Source organism: Solea senegalensis, linkage group LG14, assembly GCF_019176455.1.
Source record: "Solea senegalensis isolate Sse05_10M linkage group LG14, IFAPA_SoseM_1, whole genome shotgun sequence".
Classification (NCBI taxonomy): Eukaryota; Metazoa; Chordata; class Actinopteri; order Pleuronectiformes; family Soleidae; genus Solea; species Solea senegalensis.
In genome coordinates this window covers 18277475-18293432 of record NC_058034.1, presented here as the reverse complement: position 1 = coordinate 18293432, position 15958 = coordinate 18277475, and the positions used below count along the sequence as shown (strand labels likewise).

Here is a 15958-nt window from a genome sequence, read left to right as displayed (position 1 = left end):
CATACCAAACATTATTTATTTATTAAACCGTTTTTTTCACTTAATTGGCCTCTACTGGCCAGACTAGAGACATAGTGGCCCCCAGGTCATTTGAGTTTGAGACCCCTGATGTAGGGGGGTGTAAAAACAAATATAATGACATGTTTATAACATCATTTTAAAATGTATACACACTATAATACTTAAGTGGATTTACTGCATTTGCTGTGTTATCACTATGTTTGTGCTCTGACACTTAAATAAGAAAAATCGTTTTTTCTTCATATTTTACTTTCATATTATTTGCATTTAATTAAATGTTTTCCTTACATGTCTTCACTTCAGTTGGAGCTGCAAATGTGCTCAGCTAATGAGGACATTATTGACATTACTGCATTATTGCCCAGCAGCAGCTTCAGTTACGTCACGTCTCACCTGCCCACTCTTCTCTGATGCTGTAAGGAGCACCTGTCGTCCCAGCATCCTTTGCGTGTCCAATATGGAAGAACTGGCGGTGGAGGTCCGGGGCTCCAACGGGGCTTTTTATAAGGTAAATATTGGCGTGTGTGCTCAGCTTCTGCAACGAAAGCCCGCCAAGAGATGCAACATATTGGTCTAAGCCTCGCGGAAAACGGCGGCGTGTTCCGAATCGCTCCGAAACCTCTTAATTGCCTTCCGTTAGCTCGCACTAGCAATGCTAGCCAGGGTTAGCATGCTAAGCTAGCATCGCTGGCCAGTCTTGTGTCAAGTTTTAGCAATATTTCTTTAAACTCAGCCACACGTACACACGCACACGATGTCTTATGGATAAGTGAAATATTACACATATGTTTACGTATAAGATATGCGTATGTTGCTTTGACGTTTTGGTCGCTGCTTCGCAGAGGCGAAAGTTAGCCAGGTTGCTAGATAGGGTTAGAGTGAGTGTGTTTATTTGTGACAAACTGCGTGATTTATTCGGTTTCCTGGCTTGTATAACACACATATCAGACATCTTAACACCTCCGAGTCGGACTACATGCATATCTCAGTAAAGTATGCGACACGTAAGGGGTAATAAAGGTAGTAATGACGGTGTTTTTGTCCCTCTAACACGCCTGTCTGCCTGTCACTGTCTATTATTTGATACCACATCATGCCCGAGCTATTTTTTTTCTATGCGTGTGTGTTTGAGACAGCTGTTCCTTGTCAATCCTGAAATCCTGACCAACTGGCTCGGCAGTAGAGGGTCATTGATACCATAGACTCTCATGCTATTTTTAAATCCTGCTGTCCATGGTCTCCTCTCTTCCTTCAACTCCCGTCTTCCTCTCTCTTTCTCTCGTCGCTTTTATTCTTTCTTTCGTAATCGATGAAGGAGGCCCCCTTATTTTACTGTTTTTATGGTTTCCCATGCCATTCAGTGACCATTGTTTTTGTTGTTTTTCTGCAGGACTGGCTGAAATTGCTTCACATAATCATTGTTTTGAACTGATTTGCAAACTAAGAATGAGAAAGGAATCACTGGTCCAGATGAAGTGCGGTCAAGAGCTGAACCTAGTGATTAGTTTCATAATCAATAGATAATTTTGAAATTTCAAAAAGTTGCTTGTCTTTTTATAGATTAAATAAATGAGGATTTTCACATTACAGAATAAATTATGAAAACTGATTTATTTACATGACCAAACAACAGCATTTAATTAATTATGTGTACAAGTGAGTAGTCAAGAATGTATTAAGCTTTTCTTGTGCTGCAGGCTTGGAACAGTGTGCTCTGGAATTACAAATACCAGTCAACTCGTTTTCGGTATGCTAGATTTGGCTTAAACTAAGACAGTACGCTTGGAATACCACTGCAGATTCCCCTGCTCCTCAGTTTTGTCAACTTAGCCATGCGCATGATTTCAGTTCATGTGCTCAGTTTTTGATATTTTGATTTGTTACTTTTCCCTCATAAATATGATGTGACTGATTTTTGGTGCGCAGAGCATTCGTACTTGATATTTGTAACAGAATGCCAAATTTGTTACTCTGACAATAAACAATGGCTTGATTGTAGACATCAGTCATTCATGTCATTCATGCTGCTCTCTTTATCATGTGTAAATTATTTCTTTGGCCCGTCTTCCTTCGGTCTAACATAAATATGTTGCTCTTCATTTGTCATGCATCACGTCATTCTGTATGTGCTCACACTTGTCTCTGTCTTTGTCCTGCAGGGCTCTGTCAAAGACATCCATGATGACTCTCTCACCATTGCCTTTGAGAACAAGTGAGTTTTCCTTCTTATTGTGTTCCAGCTACAGTGATAAAATACGGCAAGTTTAAATAGATACAAACAATCAAAGAAACCACCGTATTTTAACCAAGTATGATTTTACTGTCATTATTTCAGTTGGCAGCCAGAACGCCAGGTGCCCTTCAGTGATGTCCGCTTGTTACCACCCCCTGATGCCAAGAAGGACATTGGAGAGGGCGAGGAGGTGGAGGTTAGGAAGACAAACACACATCACTCTTGTTTTCCTTATGGCGTATTTCCACCGGCTGTACTCGCCTCGCCACGGCACGGTTTAAGTAGCTTTTCCACTAGCATGGTACCTGGTACCAGGTACTATCTTTAGTACCTGCTCCGGCGAGGTTCCAAAAGTATGCTGAGTAGGTACTATGCGATGATTGGACTGCCGGCACAGGAAGAGATGTCCCACAGAAATCAAGCCGAACTGTAGATCGGTTAAAACTACTTAACAATCCTAAAAATGTGGGTTTATCTCCAACAACTACCAGGAGTCTTGTGTAAAGTCACAAGTCACTTGTGGAAATATGCCATTAGTCTTTCCTTACTCTTTGCTTTCTATTGATGTTGTACTTTGTCTTGATCACCTGGCAGATCTTGTCCAGAGCCAATGAACAGGAGCCTTGTGGTTGGTGGCTGGCTAAAGTCCGCATGATGAAGGGAGATGTGAGTAGTACTCTATATAATGACAGATTTGTGGACTGCAGACTAAATATTTGTCAAGGATACATTCTTACAATATCCTATTTAATCACCTGTGTCACCTTATTATTCCTGCCTTACTCTACATGCTGAAATTATTATTTTTATTTATTCCACACAATGAAATTGTCTGTATTTCCAGTTCTATGTCATTGAGTATGCGGCCTGTGATGCCACCTACAACGAGATAGTGACCTTTGAGCGCCTGCGTCCAGTAAACACCAACAAGGTCATCACCAAGAACACCTTTCACAAGTGCACTGTCCCTGTTCCTCAGGATCTACAAGAAGCGTATGTACATCACATTTACACCAACAATAATGTGCTTCATCAGTGACACACATAGCTTGTACTGTATATTGCAGGATGTGCATATAATCAGTACATGGAGAGCTTTATATTTCTTTATAAGCTGTAAGTCAGATGAAGGATTTGTTAAGTATAAAGTTTGACATTTGAAGTGTTGAATGGATCATGTATCATAGGTGCCAGAGTGAGAATGCCCACAAGGATTTCAAGAAAGCTGTGGGAGCCTGTCGCATCACATACTGCCCCGAGACCAGCCAGCTAGTGATTGTGGTAACTATAGTCATTGTATGGTCAATGCATAGTGATTATCTGTTTCTTTTTTTAGTCATCATCAACATGTGTTTGCATGTGTGTTTTTAGTCCACCAATGAGTCAACAGTGAAACGCGTGTCTTTGCTGAGTGACATGCATCTGCGTAGCCTCAGGACAAAGCTGCTGCTGATGTCACGCAACCAGGAGGCTACAAAACACCTGGAGGTCAGTTGATAATTATGCCATGGTTTAGGTTCTGTGATTATCTACTTAGGGTAGGTCACATTGGCAGCCAAGTACCCTTGGCAGCCAGTTGGTCACCATGATAATAAGAAGAGCATTGTATGATTTGTTTGACAGTATGATGTAATGATATGCAGAGAAATTAAAAGTAAAAACTTAATTTCTTCCTATGATTTGGTATTTTTTAATATATCCCCCCCCCAAAATTTAACCACAAATCATTCTATTTTTTAGAGCTCAAGGCAGCTGGTGTCGTCCTTCCAGGAGGAGTTCACGGTGAGACTGGATCTGATGGGCCTGGCCATCGGCAGCCACGGTAGCAACATTCAGCAAGCTCGGAAAGTTCCAGGAGTCACTGCCATTGAACTGGATGAGGAGACTGGCACTTTCAGGATTTATGGGGAGGTATGGCAGTGTGTTTGTGGTGTAGAGTGTTTATTTCATTGTTTAGTACATCATAAGTCTTGGGAGGAATAGTGTGGACATATTTGTACATTTGTACAAACTTGTACATCGCACTTATGACTAGCACTTCATAGTTTGTTCTACTTGAAGCTCTTACTTACTTCTAGCTCTTATTTGTACCCAAATGTTTAAATGCACTTTTGTAAGTCGCTTTGGATAAAAGCGTCTGCTAAATGACATGTAATGTAATGTAATATTTGAACTTGCTCGTGTATCAAAACAAGCTGGTATGTGTGTGGGAGTGTGTGCGCATATGTTTCTAATCATAAATGGAAGATACATATTCACATTGCTTACTATGCCAGTGTGTGAGTTGAATGTGTAATAGTTTAAAAGATGAAGTATCTTTTGTGTTGACTTGTATAGACAGCAGAGGCAGTGAAAAAGGCCAGAAACTACCTAGAATTTCTAGAGGATTTTGTCCAGGTGCCAAGGAACCTTGTTGGTATGTAGACCCGCATGTTTTCCTATCTTGAGTGTCGAAATACTTTACTAGACACAGACTAGTGGGTTGATTGGTACCATGTGTTATAAGTTGTACAGGGTAATTTGTTATATACATACATATATAGTTATTTCTCCTAAGTTCTTTCAGTTTGACTAGTAAATCAGCTTTTTGAATTTGTAACTGTTCCCCTGTTGTGTGTCTCCAGGCAAAGTGATCGGTAAGAATGGTAAGGTCATCCAAGAGATTGTGGACAAGTCTGGTGTGGTGAGGGTCAGGATAGAGGGAGACAATGACACCAAACAGCCCCGACAAGAAGTAAGCTTGCTACTTCTGTGTTTACTGCCTCTGAAGTGACTTGTAGAGCATCACCAGAGTGTCACCTGTTTCATACCACTTTACAAATGAGGTGATTATGTTCCAGTCCTGTACTAACATGTGGGCTGTGTTTTTGTGTTTTGTTGACGCAGGGAATGGTCCCCTTCACCTTTGTTGGTACGAAGGAGAGCATTGGCAATGTCCAGGTCTTGCTTGAGTACCACATCTCTTACCTAAATGTAAGTTGTGTGCGTGTGTGAGAGAGTGATGTATGCAATATGTTGATCTGAATTGATGACACTGACTTAATTCACAGCAATTTCAGGTAGCCTGTTTCATGTTAACCGGTATGCATGTTTTGATCTGCATAACTTAATTCTTAAGCTTGAGATTTATATGTTTTAACTGCATGTATAAAAGAAGCTGTGTTGAACACCAGGGTATACCAGATAGCTCAGATCATAGAACCACTACATTAGCATTATGTAAATATAGCATCACACACCCATAGTATTATTTTGTGGAAATGTGTTCTTGGTGGACTTGTATTTGAGAGTTTGGGTGACTGATAACAAGTGATAAAGAAAGAATGGCACTTTTCTTACTTGGGTTGTCATTGCTCTGTGGTGTGTTTAGGGGTTGTGCTTTTTAGAGGATGATTCCATAGGTGTCTCGATACATGGGATTCGATTTGATTCAATAATGATATTTCTTAGGGAATGATTAGGTTTGGTTCGATTTGAAGCAATTACATTTGATACAGGTCAATTCTTTGTTCAACATAAGCTGTCATTTTTTCGATTACAATTTAGAATAAACCAAATCTACAAAGGTATTACAGCTTATCTTGAATATATATTTCATAAACTACCAGAATCTTTAATTTTTTCCATTTTATGACACAGAACTGTGTTTGAGAATGGGAGGCACTGGTCAGTGTGTGTGAAGCACGAGAAGTCAGGGACCATGCTCAGTTAATGTTGGTAGAGAAAAAGTGAGGCGTTGGCGTGTGGCGTTCTGTGCCAGTGGGAATAAATTGAATAAATGTCCACACTCATCCAGATCATGCCCAGTGTCTGTGTGCAAAAATGTGACTAACATATGACCTCAATTGGTTCAAAGCGCATTCATATAAAAACAGTATAAATACATTAATATGGTATGTGTCCTCTAATTTTCTAAGCATTGACCAATTTGCATCAGCAATTTGTTTCACCCCAAGCTGTTTGTATTGCTTATGCACTATTTGTGTGTTTTTCTGCATGTTTTGTCAAAAAGAAAGAATGGCACTGTTCTTACTTGGGTTGTCATTGCTCTGTGGTGTGTTTAGGGGTTGTGCTTCGCTCTCTCTTAGAGGATGATTCCATAGGTGTCTCGATACATGGGCTTCGATTTGATTCAATAAGGAAATTTCTTAGGGAATGATTAGGTTTGGTTTTGATGCAGTTCAATTCTTTGTTCAACATCGGCTCTCATGTTCAACATAGGCTCTCATTTTCAATTGGTGCTTTATATGTGTGTTTGTTTTGCACTGTGTATGATGGACATTGTGGAGTTTCACAGCCGATGTGATGTAGATGTGTGTATGGTGATGCATGTGTATCCGGTGTTGAGCTTTATGAAAATAACGTTAATGTGATTAATTATCACACATTGTTTCTTGCTTTCGCTTCATTTAGATTTTCTGTCCCTGTAAACTTAACCTTTTTCCATATTTCTTTTTTTTCCCCCACACAGGAGGTTGAGCAGCTTCGTCTGGAGCGAATGCAGATCGATGAACAGTTGCGTCAGATCACCCAGGGTCACCGACCAGCTGACAGGGAGAGAGGAGAGCGAGGAGAGAGAGGAGGTGGTTATAATGCAGAGAGCAATGCCAATGCCTCTTCATCCACCTCGCATGGCAGCCGCTCCTACAACAGTCGCGGCCGTGGACGCAGAGGCCACGGGTATAACACTGGATATGGTACCCACCTTTAACATTATATATAAAATCAGCTTATATGTTTCCAGAAATTGTGTTAAAGTGTTTTGTGCAACAGTGCCTCATTATGTTAGCATCTGTTAAACATTTAATTATTGTTTGATATCAGGCACCAACTCGGAGCAGTCCAATGCCTCTGAGACTGATTCGGAGCGCAGGGATGAACTCAGTGACTGGTCACTGGCAGGAGAGGACCAGGACCGGTGAATTTCTTTTTTTATAAATATTTATTAAATGTCCACACAACTGTAGTGGAAGACATTGAAAATTCAACTAACTAACTTCCAGGGACAGGGAGAGAGGCTCACGGCCACAGAGAGATGGTCGCCGCAGGCCAGGACCCGGCCGAGGCCGTGGAGGACCTGGAGGAAGGGGAAGAGGTGGAAGAGGATACAGCAACAGCAACAGCTCTGGTAAAATATACTTTTATCCACTCTCTCCCTGAAAAGGAGCTCATACAAGCAATTTTCTTTTAAACATGAATAAACTTGCCACAAAAAGAGGTAGTTGTTTTTTCCCCCAATTCCTAATTTACATGTTTGCCCGTGTCCTTTTTTCCCCTCAAGTATCACATTTGCTATCACGAATGTGCAGGAAACATTAAGTAAACCTTTAAAAGCAGTATGGATGCCACTCACTATGTTCTCACCAGTTAATATTTAATGACGTTGCACTGAGTAAAGCTGTGAACTGTTCATGTGACACAAAACATCACAAGATGATTTCTTTGATATGATATCTTTGGAATGCCTTTAAGAATTTTCTTTCAAATCTGACACAAGTATTCACTTGGGAACAAGGATAAAATGAATAGACGTTGGTGGTCAAAGTTCAAAGGTGGTCAGCTGTGTGGGCATAACTTAATAATGAATGCGCTAATTACTTATTAGATAAACTAATAAAGTGATATTTTAACAGTCAGAGGTCATTGAAACATCGTAAGGATTTAACATCGTACTGGTGGTTAATAATCATTTCTTCAACTTTTTCTTCAACAAATGCAGTGATGCCTGGGATGTTTACACAGTGATGTAGATGATAGTATTTGTTGCTAACATGTTTGGAGACATCACCAAAGGAGACTTCATTGCCTCCATATTATGTCATAACATGGTGCTACTGTTGTTTCCATTTCTCTGACTACTGCAGAGTCATTTCACCAAGAAGAAAATTGGCATTGCACCTTTTCTCTATGAGACCAAAGCCGGTCGTTAGTGGATTTTTTGTCCCAGTGCAAACGGGCCTTTAGAATACATAGAGCTGAAGAGAAAAAAGACACACTTTTCTGTTTTCCTAGTAGCGTTTTAACATGTCTATATCCCTTTTCTGTCTTGGAACCATAACTCTGCAGCAGGGCTTCAGGACCATGAGGACAACCATGCCTATGCAGTCTTGGAGACAAACACGGAAACAGACCAGACAGCCGATACAGACGCAAGTGAGTCCAACTTGCCCGCAAACCGTCGGAGGAGGTCTCGGAGGCGCAGGACAGACGAGGATGCCACACTGATGGATGGCATGAGCGAGTCGGACAACGCTTCAATGAGTGAAAATGGAATGGGTATGGAGGTCACATGATTTATAATTATGATGTTCTGCATCTTTATTTGTGTAGCATGTCACTTAACAAGGTTACACAAGAGGAAAACAAATACAATATGACCAACTGTAAGAAATTACAGATACAATGCAGATTTAGCATTTGGAAAGATAATTAAACAAACTTCACAGCAAAATACAGGTCAATGTGCACCTTACATTTTTCAGAATGTAGTAGTGAAACACAGGCCTTCAGTAGAATAATGAACACTGTTTTCCAAGGATGCTCTGAATTCTTTTTCTTAGAGCTGGCAGTTGTTAGTGGCCAGAGTAGTCTGGAATGTGGAGCAGTGCATAATTTCCAAAAGGAAAATGAAAAAAAAAAGAAAGAAGTAATTTAAGCCCAGAATCACTCTCTCTGTGATGACCCAACACCCCTAGATGATTCAGAAGCTAAACCTCAGCGTCGTAACCGTAGCCGGCGTCGCCGCCTCCGCCTGCCTGAGGAGAGGCAGCCAGGTAACCATGGCAACCTGCAGTGTGTTTTACCCCGGCCGATGCTCTGAATGGCTTTTCTGAATAACTTGTGCTTCAGGGCTCGTTTTGTCTACATGTCACCAACATACTAAACCAAAACATTCAAATCTAATGTTTACTCTTTTATAGTCATTGTTTGTTCTATTTGGCTAACTCTCAATAATTATATGTGTCTTGTAGTGTTTGTGGTTTAAAGAAATGCTGTTTACTGCATAAACATAACAGCCTCATGAATCTAACAAAGTTAGCTGTATAAGGTCACACTGTTGCAGAGTAACCAAGCTGCATTTTTCGTATTTTGTCGGCACTATAACTGTTTACTAATAAGTACAACTTGTATTGTCACTTGCACCAATAACCTTCATAACTACAACCTTATTGTGGTGCTTCAGTTAAGTGAGTGAACATCTTCTTTCTGACAGTCATGATTTACTCTCCCAACTTTTTACAATTTTCTGAAACAAAAAAAAGATGTGTGCACAGGTGTGAATATTCCTCTGACTGCTTTTGCTCCCAGTGTTTTGTATTTTTAACTAATGTACAGTGAAATATGTCACATCTGAACTTGGAGCAGCATCTGTCAGAAGCTCAGCAGTACTTCTCACATTATTGTCCCAATGTCTGTGCAGTGACTGTGGCCGACTACATATCCAGGGCTGAATCTCAGAGCAGACAGACGAACTCCAAGGAACCCAAGAAAAACAAGGATGTGGTGAGTATTCAAATGTCATGAGTTAGCAGTTAACTTGAACAAGTTCTCTTCCATGAAAGGCTTATTTTTGAAAATACTACCCATAAGTATGTTTGTGTTGTATAATCTCAAAAATCTCACCATCTTGCACCGCCATGCTTTACAGCATTTTGTGCATTACATTTTGAAGCAGCAGCAGCAGCTTCCAGTGCAGGTGTAGTGGTTAGCACTCTTGCCTTTGCAGCAATAAGACTTGGGTCTGCGACCCGGTCGTAATGGAATTTGCATGTTTTACCGTGTGTGTGTGTGGGTTTCCTCCCACAGTCAAAAAATATGCAGATTTGGGGATAAGGCAAATTGGACACTCTAAAATGACCGCAAGTGTGATGGCCTAGCAACCTGTCAAGGGTGTAGCCAAGCCTTTGGCCTTATGTGTAGGTAGAAGATGAGCGTGTGAGTGAGCTTCCAATTCAAACAGGTAAAACAATAAACCTGATGCATGTACCAATGAAGGAGGAGAGAATAGTTGAGAGGAAGAGTTGTTTTAAAAAAGAGAGCTCAGTTTGTTACACTTTGAAATCTCATCTTAAGATGGTGCTATTCCTTGTACCATGGACCTTTTTATAAAACTTATTTATCCTAAGTTTCCCTTTCTCTTCAGGGTCAGGTGGACACCATCGCTGAGCACAGCCCGCAGCCTGCCGTGGACACCATCGCCGAGCACAGCCCGCAGCCTGCCACGGACACCACAGCCACCAACGGCTCCAAAAACAATGACGTGGACGATGCTGATGCTCCCAACGGTGAAGGCAACAGTACGGACAGAACTCCCATGTCTTCCAATAAGAGGCCGACCCACGTGTCATACGACGACTCTGACCCACAGCTTGTGGTTAACGGCGTCTCCTAGGCAGACCATGGCAAAGGAAATGATTTCAAATATTTGAGATTCTGTGGCTGCACTGAATGTCCCTGTCTTTTGAAGCAGCCTGGGGAAACATCTTTGACACGAAGCACTGTCCTTTTTTTACTTTTCAAATATTTGAAATCTCTTTCACTGCTCAAGTTTTTGTGGTCTGAACCCAAACTCACAGTAACACGTGTTCAACCTTCCACTTTATTACATTTTATACAATAGTTCTTCCTGTATGAGCTTGCCAAAGATAGTCAATCATACACACACACATACATGCGTACTAACAGCTCCTCTTAACTGTATCTTTCAGTCCACTCTTCACTGAGAGGTGGGACTGTACACAGTACTTCAAACGCAGACAGGGACTCCACTCAAACCCATAATGTGGTGTCAATGCAGCAGTACTGTTTTTATTGGTCTAACTAATATCACAGGGTTTTAGCGTATGAAAGTCCATTTTACGAGGTGTACGCAGAAAAAGATGCTTCCACGACCTTTTTTGTCAGAACATTTTTTTGTTCCATCTGAGGTAGTTTGTAACTTCAGTGTTCTGCATGAACAAGTACCACGGTGCAGACAGGTTTGTCGGAAACCCCAACGTACCGTATGTTTAACATACGTGTGATCAGCTGTTGTGCCTTGAGAGTAGATTGAACATGTCGTTGCCTGGCTCTGCACACCATCTGAGATCCTCTCTGTTAACTTGGTTGCCTTTTGTCCGTCACGGTTGAAGCAGACGAGCTGTAGACGGGTGCAGGTTAACGCTGAGAGTCCCAGAAAGGATTTCAGAGGCATAATCTTTTTAAATTCAGGTGTGTCTATTCTTAATGTTTGTGGGGCAATTGTGCCCAATTATCCTTTATATATACAGTATATATAAATATATATATCTGTTGAGGAGTTTGACATTAGCTGCTTTGTTTTTCAATATGCAACCACTTGGGTCATAGAGGAATTGTGATTATAGAGTGTCTGGAGATGAAACAAACTAGAAGAGTTGTTTTCTTGCACTGAAATGTAACCCTGTCTTTTTTTTTTTTTTTTGTCTAAAACAATGATTGTAGTCAAGTTTGGAGACTGACCTGTTACTGTTAAGTGCTGGACAGAGATGTAGCCATCATTGCTGGGTCTCCTAGAAACATCTCAGTATGACAAAAGGGACAGTGATGCCAGGCCCTCCCAGAAATTGAACATAATCATTGAATCAAATATATGGTCGTCTTTTGAAATCAGTATTTATTTTACAGAATTCTAATTGAAGCAGGAATAAACCAGAACTATGCTGAGATGTTTCAGGAAAACCAAGCCGAGTTGATGACGATGACACTTTTGATTCTTCCACAGACTGACTGGCTGGAAACTGGTCCTGACTGTTCCACATAGGAAGATTTATTTGGTTTATTTATTTAAAACAATGTACAGTATTTAAAAAAAAACAAAACAAAAAAATCAAGAAGCTCTTTTTCTTTACACTAAACCATGACACCTAGGGGTTACTTTAGAGACAAATGACAATTTGGACTACTGAGTGTTGTGACATCCAGTATGTTTTTTAAAGGATCATTCTGGTTGGTTGATGTGCAATATGTTTTGTATGCACGTAGTTCTTAAATAAACTTGATCTTTCATGTAGATCCAAGACCCGGCTGTGTCGAGCTCTGATGAAAACTAACAGCACATTAAAATGTACCTTTCAGTTAAATGCAGCTCAACAATTATCAATAGAGATTTTCAAATGTGGGTTAATGTAGGAACATTAACGGATAAAAAAAGAAAAAGATTGTGAGCGCAATTAAGAATTTGTACAGTACGACTTTATTGGCAAACAATCAGTTTATAAAAAGGTGTTATTTGCTCAGTTTATGTCACCAGCATCTTCAAGACTGTTTTTTTGTTTGGCCGTCCATCAGATCCTTAGCCTCGTTTATCTTCGCTGCAAGGTAAGGAGATCCACCTGAGACACAGACACAATTGTGAAATACTACTGCACCTGTGTAAAGCGACATATCTCAATTATGCTACACTACAGTACTGCCATTTTAAGACCGACTGTAAATACCCATCTGATACCAATCTGTCTACCTTATTCTAAAGACCTTTGTTTTGATTATATCAACATGATTTGCTTTCTCCAGAATAATCCAATGGTCACTTTGCACGACAGCCATTTTAACATGTTTTAGCAGCAAAAGCACAGGTGTTACAGATCGCATTAATGATGTCTCTGGTAAACCAGCATGATAAATGGATCTCAGCCATGATTCAGTGATTATTTACACCTGTGATTTTCCTACCATCTGGTAAAAATGGCTGCTGTGCAAAGGGTCCATTATAGCTCGCTTTTAAAAGACATCCACTGCTGTGAGAACTCTGGTAAGACTTAATCTGATAAAGCAGGCTGCAGCTAAAAATCAGAATACACATCTCGTAACAATTTCTTAATCTGATTATGATCCCACTCAGGTTTGGGTAAATAGGAAAAAAGTTTACATGACGGGGTCTATCATCTTAATACTGTCAATATTGTTAAATTCATGTACTGGGGAATCGAATGAGGTAATTCACTCATTTAGTCGAAAAAGTCATCTCTAACCAGGAAAAACCAGCTGACAGTAATGTACATCTACAGTAAAGGAAACCGTTATTGCTTCCACTCACCTCTGTCTGGATGGTTTAAGATCATCAGTTTTCTATGAGCTTCTCTGATTTTGTTTCTGTTGGCTGTGGGGCTGAAACATCATAATAATCAGTAGGAACAGTCGTGATTCTAACATTTTATTTTATAATGAAGACATGGTGGACAAGCAGTCAGACTTTTTTTTTTTAGAGGGGAAACTGTCCACATACCTGACTCCTAAAACAAGAGCTGCTTCTCTCTTGGTCATCTTTGGGTCAAACCCACCTTTGTAGTAGCCTCCAAAAGTCTACAACAACATATACAACAAACACCTCACCATAATGGACGCTCACTTCCAAAAAAAATGTATTTCCTCTAAAGTGAGAGGTTTGGATGTATTAAGCATAGGAGCATATGGAGAACAAGATGTTCACTTGTGTGCTTGTTTTTCTTCTTACCGTCTTGGGGAAGCTCTGGAAAGCTTGTTTCATCTGGGGCTCTATCTGCCTCATGGCCTGCATGGCATAGCGACCTGGATAATAAGAAAATAAATAAAATAATGGTGGTCATGAAGTTACTCTGCCAAACTCTACCTACGACATTCTGATTTGCCAACACTTGCTGCTGAATCTGTGGTTTGTAGAATCAACAACTGTGGCTCTGAACAAAGAGTTGTACAAACAACCATGACGTCTGTTTTACCTGCTGCAGCTGTGCATCATCTACTAATCTTCCCTAATAAGTTGGGAGTGTTATGAAAGACAGATAACACATAATATTAAATGGCTAGTGCTGATAATACAACCCATGCCAACACTAATAACCAGCTGGATTTGCTTACATGGAGTATTTTATCCATTTCTGGGTTGTGAAAATTCTGGGTTAATGACAATTAACTGAAATCAAAATGGGGTCCAACCAAATACGAGCAAGATGTACCTAATAAAGTGACATGTGAGGGTTTGCTGAGTGCTTCGCTGTCTGTAGAAGTCAGTCTGACTGTACTGCATGTTTGATAATCATTCACCTGTATGACTGCCTGTCTGCCACTTTAATAGGTACACTTACCTAAAAGGAAACCGATTTAGTGTGGCGTTATATCAACTAAATACGTTGAAGAATGGAAATTGAGCTGCTGTTGAATCACACAGAAGACTGCACCTGTTGTTTAGTCCACCACTGACAGCATTGGGGTGGAGAAATACATAGATGCATCACATTTTTGTGCACTTACCTGCAAATCCGGCTGCTGCCAGAGCCAGTCCCACGGCCACCATGGAACTGGCCTGCAGTAGGACAGAGGGGAGAGGAGAGACATGTGCCGATTAGCTGCTACTGTTGCAATGTCAACAATCAATTTGCAGCACATTGTACTAGCAAATAAACTAAATAGCACCCATATATAGGTCTCAAAGCGCTAATGTCAGTTTAACACAAGGTGTCGTGGTTAATTAGAGTGCTAAACCACATGTGAACTGGGTTTTAGACACGTCGTGCACATTAGAGGGGAGCTAACATTAGCTTAGCCACTCAGAATGAACATTATGACTGTAGAGTTAAAGCCTCCTGGGCACGCGGCTGTTCCAAGATCGTTCTTGCGAGTATTCGAATAGAAGGCTTATTCGACCTACCATGACTGTACGTTATGTACCGTGTTCGATACAGAAGATTGGGATCATAACTTTTGACCTCTCATGATGCTCCTGTCGTTCCTGCCGGGACGTCCGTGTGTTTATGCCGGAAATTGCATTTAACTGTCGTAAAACAGGCGACGCCAAATTAAACTGAAGAAACTTATTTAGACACACATTTATAAATGTGGAGAAAGGAGCAACACGGAACACCACTATCAAAAACAAGAAAAACTAAAAACATTACATTAAGTAAGTTTGGACAATTAGTTATTTTAATGCCTCAAAAGGTTTTTTAAAGAAAAAAATACGGGTCCAACAATTTACGACAAATAACGACATATTAGATAATTCTGTTGTAAAATATATATATATATATAATTTTTTTTTTCAAATATAAACCGACTTTGGCCCCGCCCCTGCCTCTTCACCTGCCTTGTGCTGGCGGCTCTTCCAGATGAAAACAAGATGGAGGTGGAGAAGGAGCTTGTTTCGGCGGTTGGTACAGTTTAACACTAAATAAATACCATTCAGTTAATGAATTACACTAACTTTTTAACAAAACTATGAATGAAGTAGGAGCCAGAATGTCCCACATTTGCTGAAGGTTTTGATGTGTGAAGTGTTGTAATTAGCTGAAAAATATAGGAGATAGCACTTAAAACAATGTGGAAATGCTAAATCACCACTCACAAGTTCAACAGGAACACTATAGTTGAAATGCCAATTCAACATTCACAAATATAGTTCAACAGTAACGCTATAGTTTAAAATGCTAACTTACCATTCCCTACGAACTAGTTCCTTGTGGGCATGTGGGATGCTGCCCTTAGCTAACTATTTTACATTAGCTACTGTAAGTTAGCAAACAGTAACACTTTATGCTACAATGATAATATTGCTTGACATGTTATATTTACTTTTACTCAGAAAAAAACTGTATATGTTAGGGCTGCAATTAACTTTAAAATGTCAGAAAATGTTGCTCAGTGTTGACCAAAGCTGGACATGTTGATGTTCTCAAATGTCTTCTTGTTTTGGCTTCCAAACCAAAATTA

At 40.2% G+C, this 15958-nt stretch overlaps 2 protein-coding genes across 6 annotated transcripts; one reads left to right on the top strand and one right to left on the bottom strand.

Annotated features, from left to right (window-relative positions):
- The first annotated feature begins 447 nt into the window (after positions 1–447).
- Positions 448–12291, top strand: fxr1 (fragile X mental retardation, autosomal homolog 1). 5 transcript variants are annotated; one of them, XM_044044032.1, is made up of 18 exons: positions 448–529; positions 2181–2233; positions 2357–2450; positions 2849–2920; positions 3099–3247; positions 3442–3535; positions 3626–3742; positions 3995–4165; positions 4592–4670; positions 4879–4988; positions 5141–5227; positions 6726–6951; positions 7079–7172; positions 7258–7382; positions 8321–8530; positions 8950–9027; positions 9675–9757; positions 10398–12291. In XM_044044032.1, the coding sequence occupies exons 1-18, from the start codon at positions 479–481 to the stop codon at positions 10644–10646; spliced, it is 2142 nt and encodes a 713-aa protein (XP_043899967.1). In that variant the 5' UTR covers positions 448–478; the 3' UTR covers positions 10647–12291. The 5 variants fall into 5 exon arrangements, with proteins under 5 accessions (XP_043899967.1, XP_043899966.1, XP_043899965.1 ...); XM_044044031.1 differs by having other exon boundaries at positions 5135–5227; XM_044044030.1 differs by having other exon boundaries at positions 5132–5227.
- A 153-nt stretch (positions 12292–12444) lies between these two features.
- dnajc19 (DnaJ (Hsp40) homolog, subfamily C, member 19) lies at positions 12445–15016 on the bottom strand. Its single transcript, XM_044044035.1, has 6 exons — positions 14901–15016; positions 14504–14555; positions 13728–13801; positions 13500–13576; positions 13311–13381; positions 12445–12606 (listed from the first exon to the last, which is right to left on the bottom strand). The coding sequence occupies exons 1-6, from the start codon at positions 14901–14903 to the stop codon at positions 12530–12532; spliced, it is 354 nt and encodes a 117-aa protein (XP_043899970.1). The 5' UTR covers positions 14904–15016; the 3' UTR covers positions 12445–12529.
- Between the last annotated feature and the right edge of the window lie 942 nt (positions 15017–15958).

What these genes read in the sequence shown, in the direction of transcription:
- fxr1 (XM_044044030.1), top strand. Translation starts at nt 479, where the DNA reads ATGGAAGAACTGGCGGTGGAGGTCCGGGGCTCCAACGGGGCTTTTTAT. An exon ending in GGTGCCAAGGAACCTTGTTG is followed by an intron (nt 4,671 to 4,878) that starts GTATGTAGACCC and finishes GTGTGTCTCCAG; the next exon opens with GCAAAGTGATCGGTAAGAAT. An exon ending in CGGGTATAACACTGGATATG is followed by an intron (nt 6,952 to 7,078) that starts GTACCCACCTTT and finishes GTTTGATATCAG; the next exon opens with GCACCAACTCGGAGCAGTCC.
- dnajc19 (XM_044044035.1), bottom strand. An exon ending in GGCAGCAGCCGGATTTGCAG is followed by an intron (nt 13,802 to 14,503) that starts GTAAGTGCACAA and finishes CTTATTATCCAG; the next exon opens with GTCGCTATGCCATGCAGGCC. An exon ending in GCTCTTGTTTTAGGAGTCAG is followed by an intron (nt 13,382 to 13,499) that starts GTATGTGGACAG and finishes ATGATGTTTCAG; the next exon opens with CCCCACAGCCAACAGAAACA.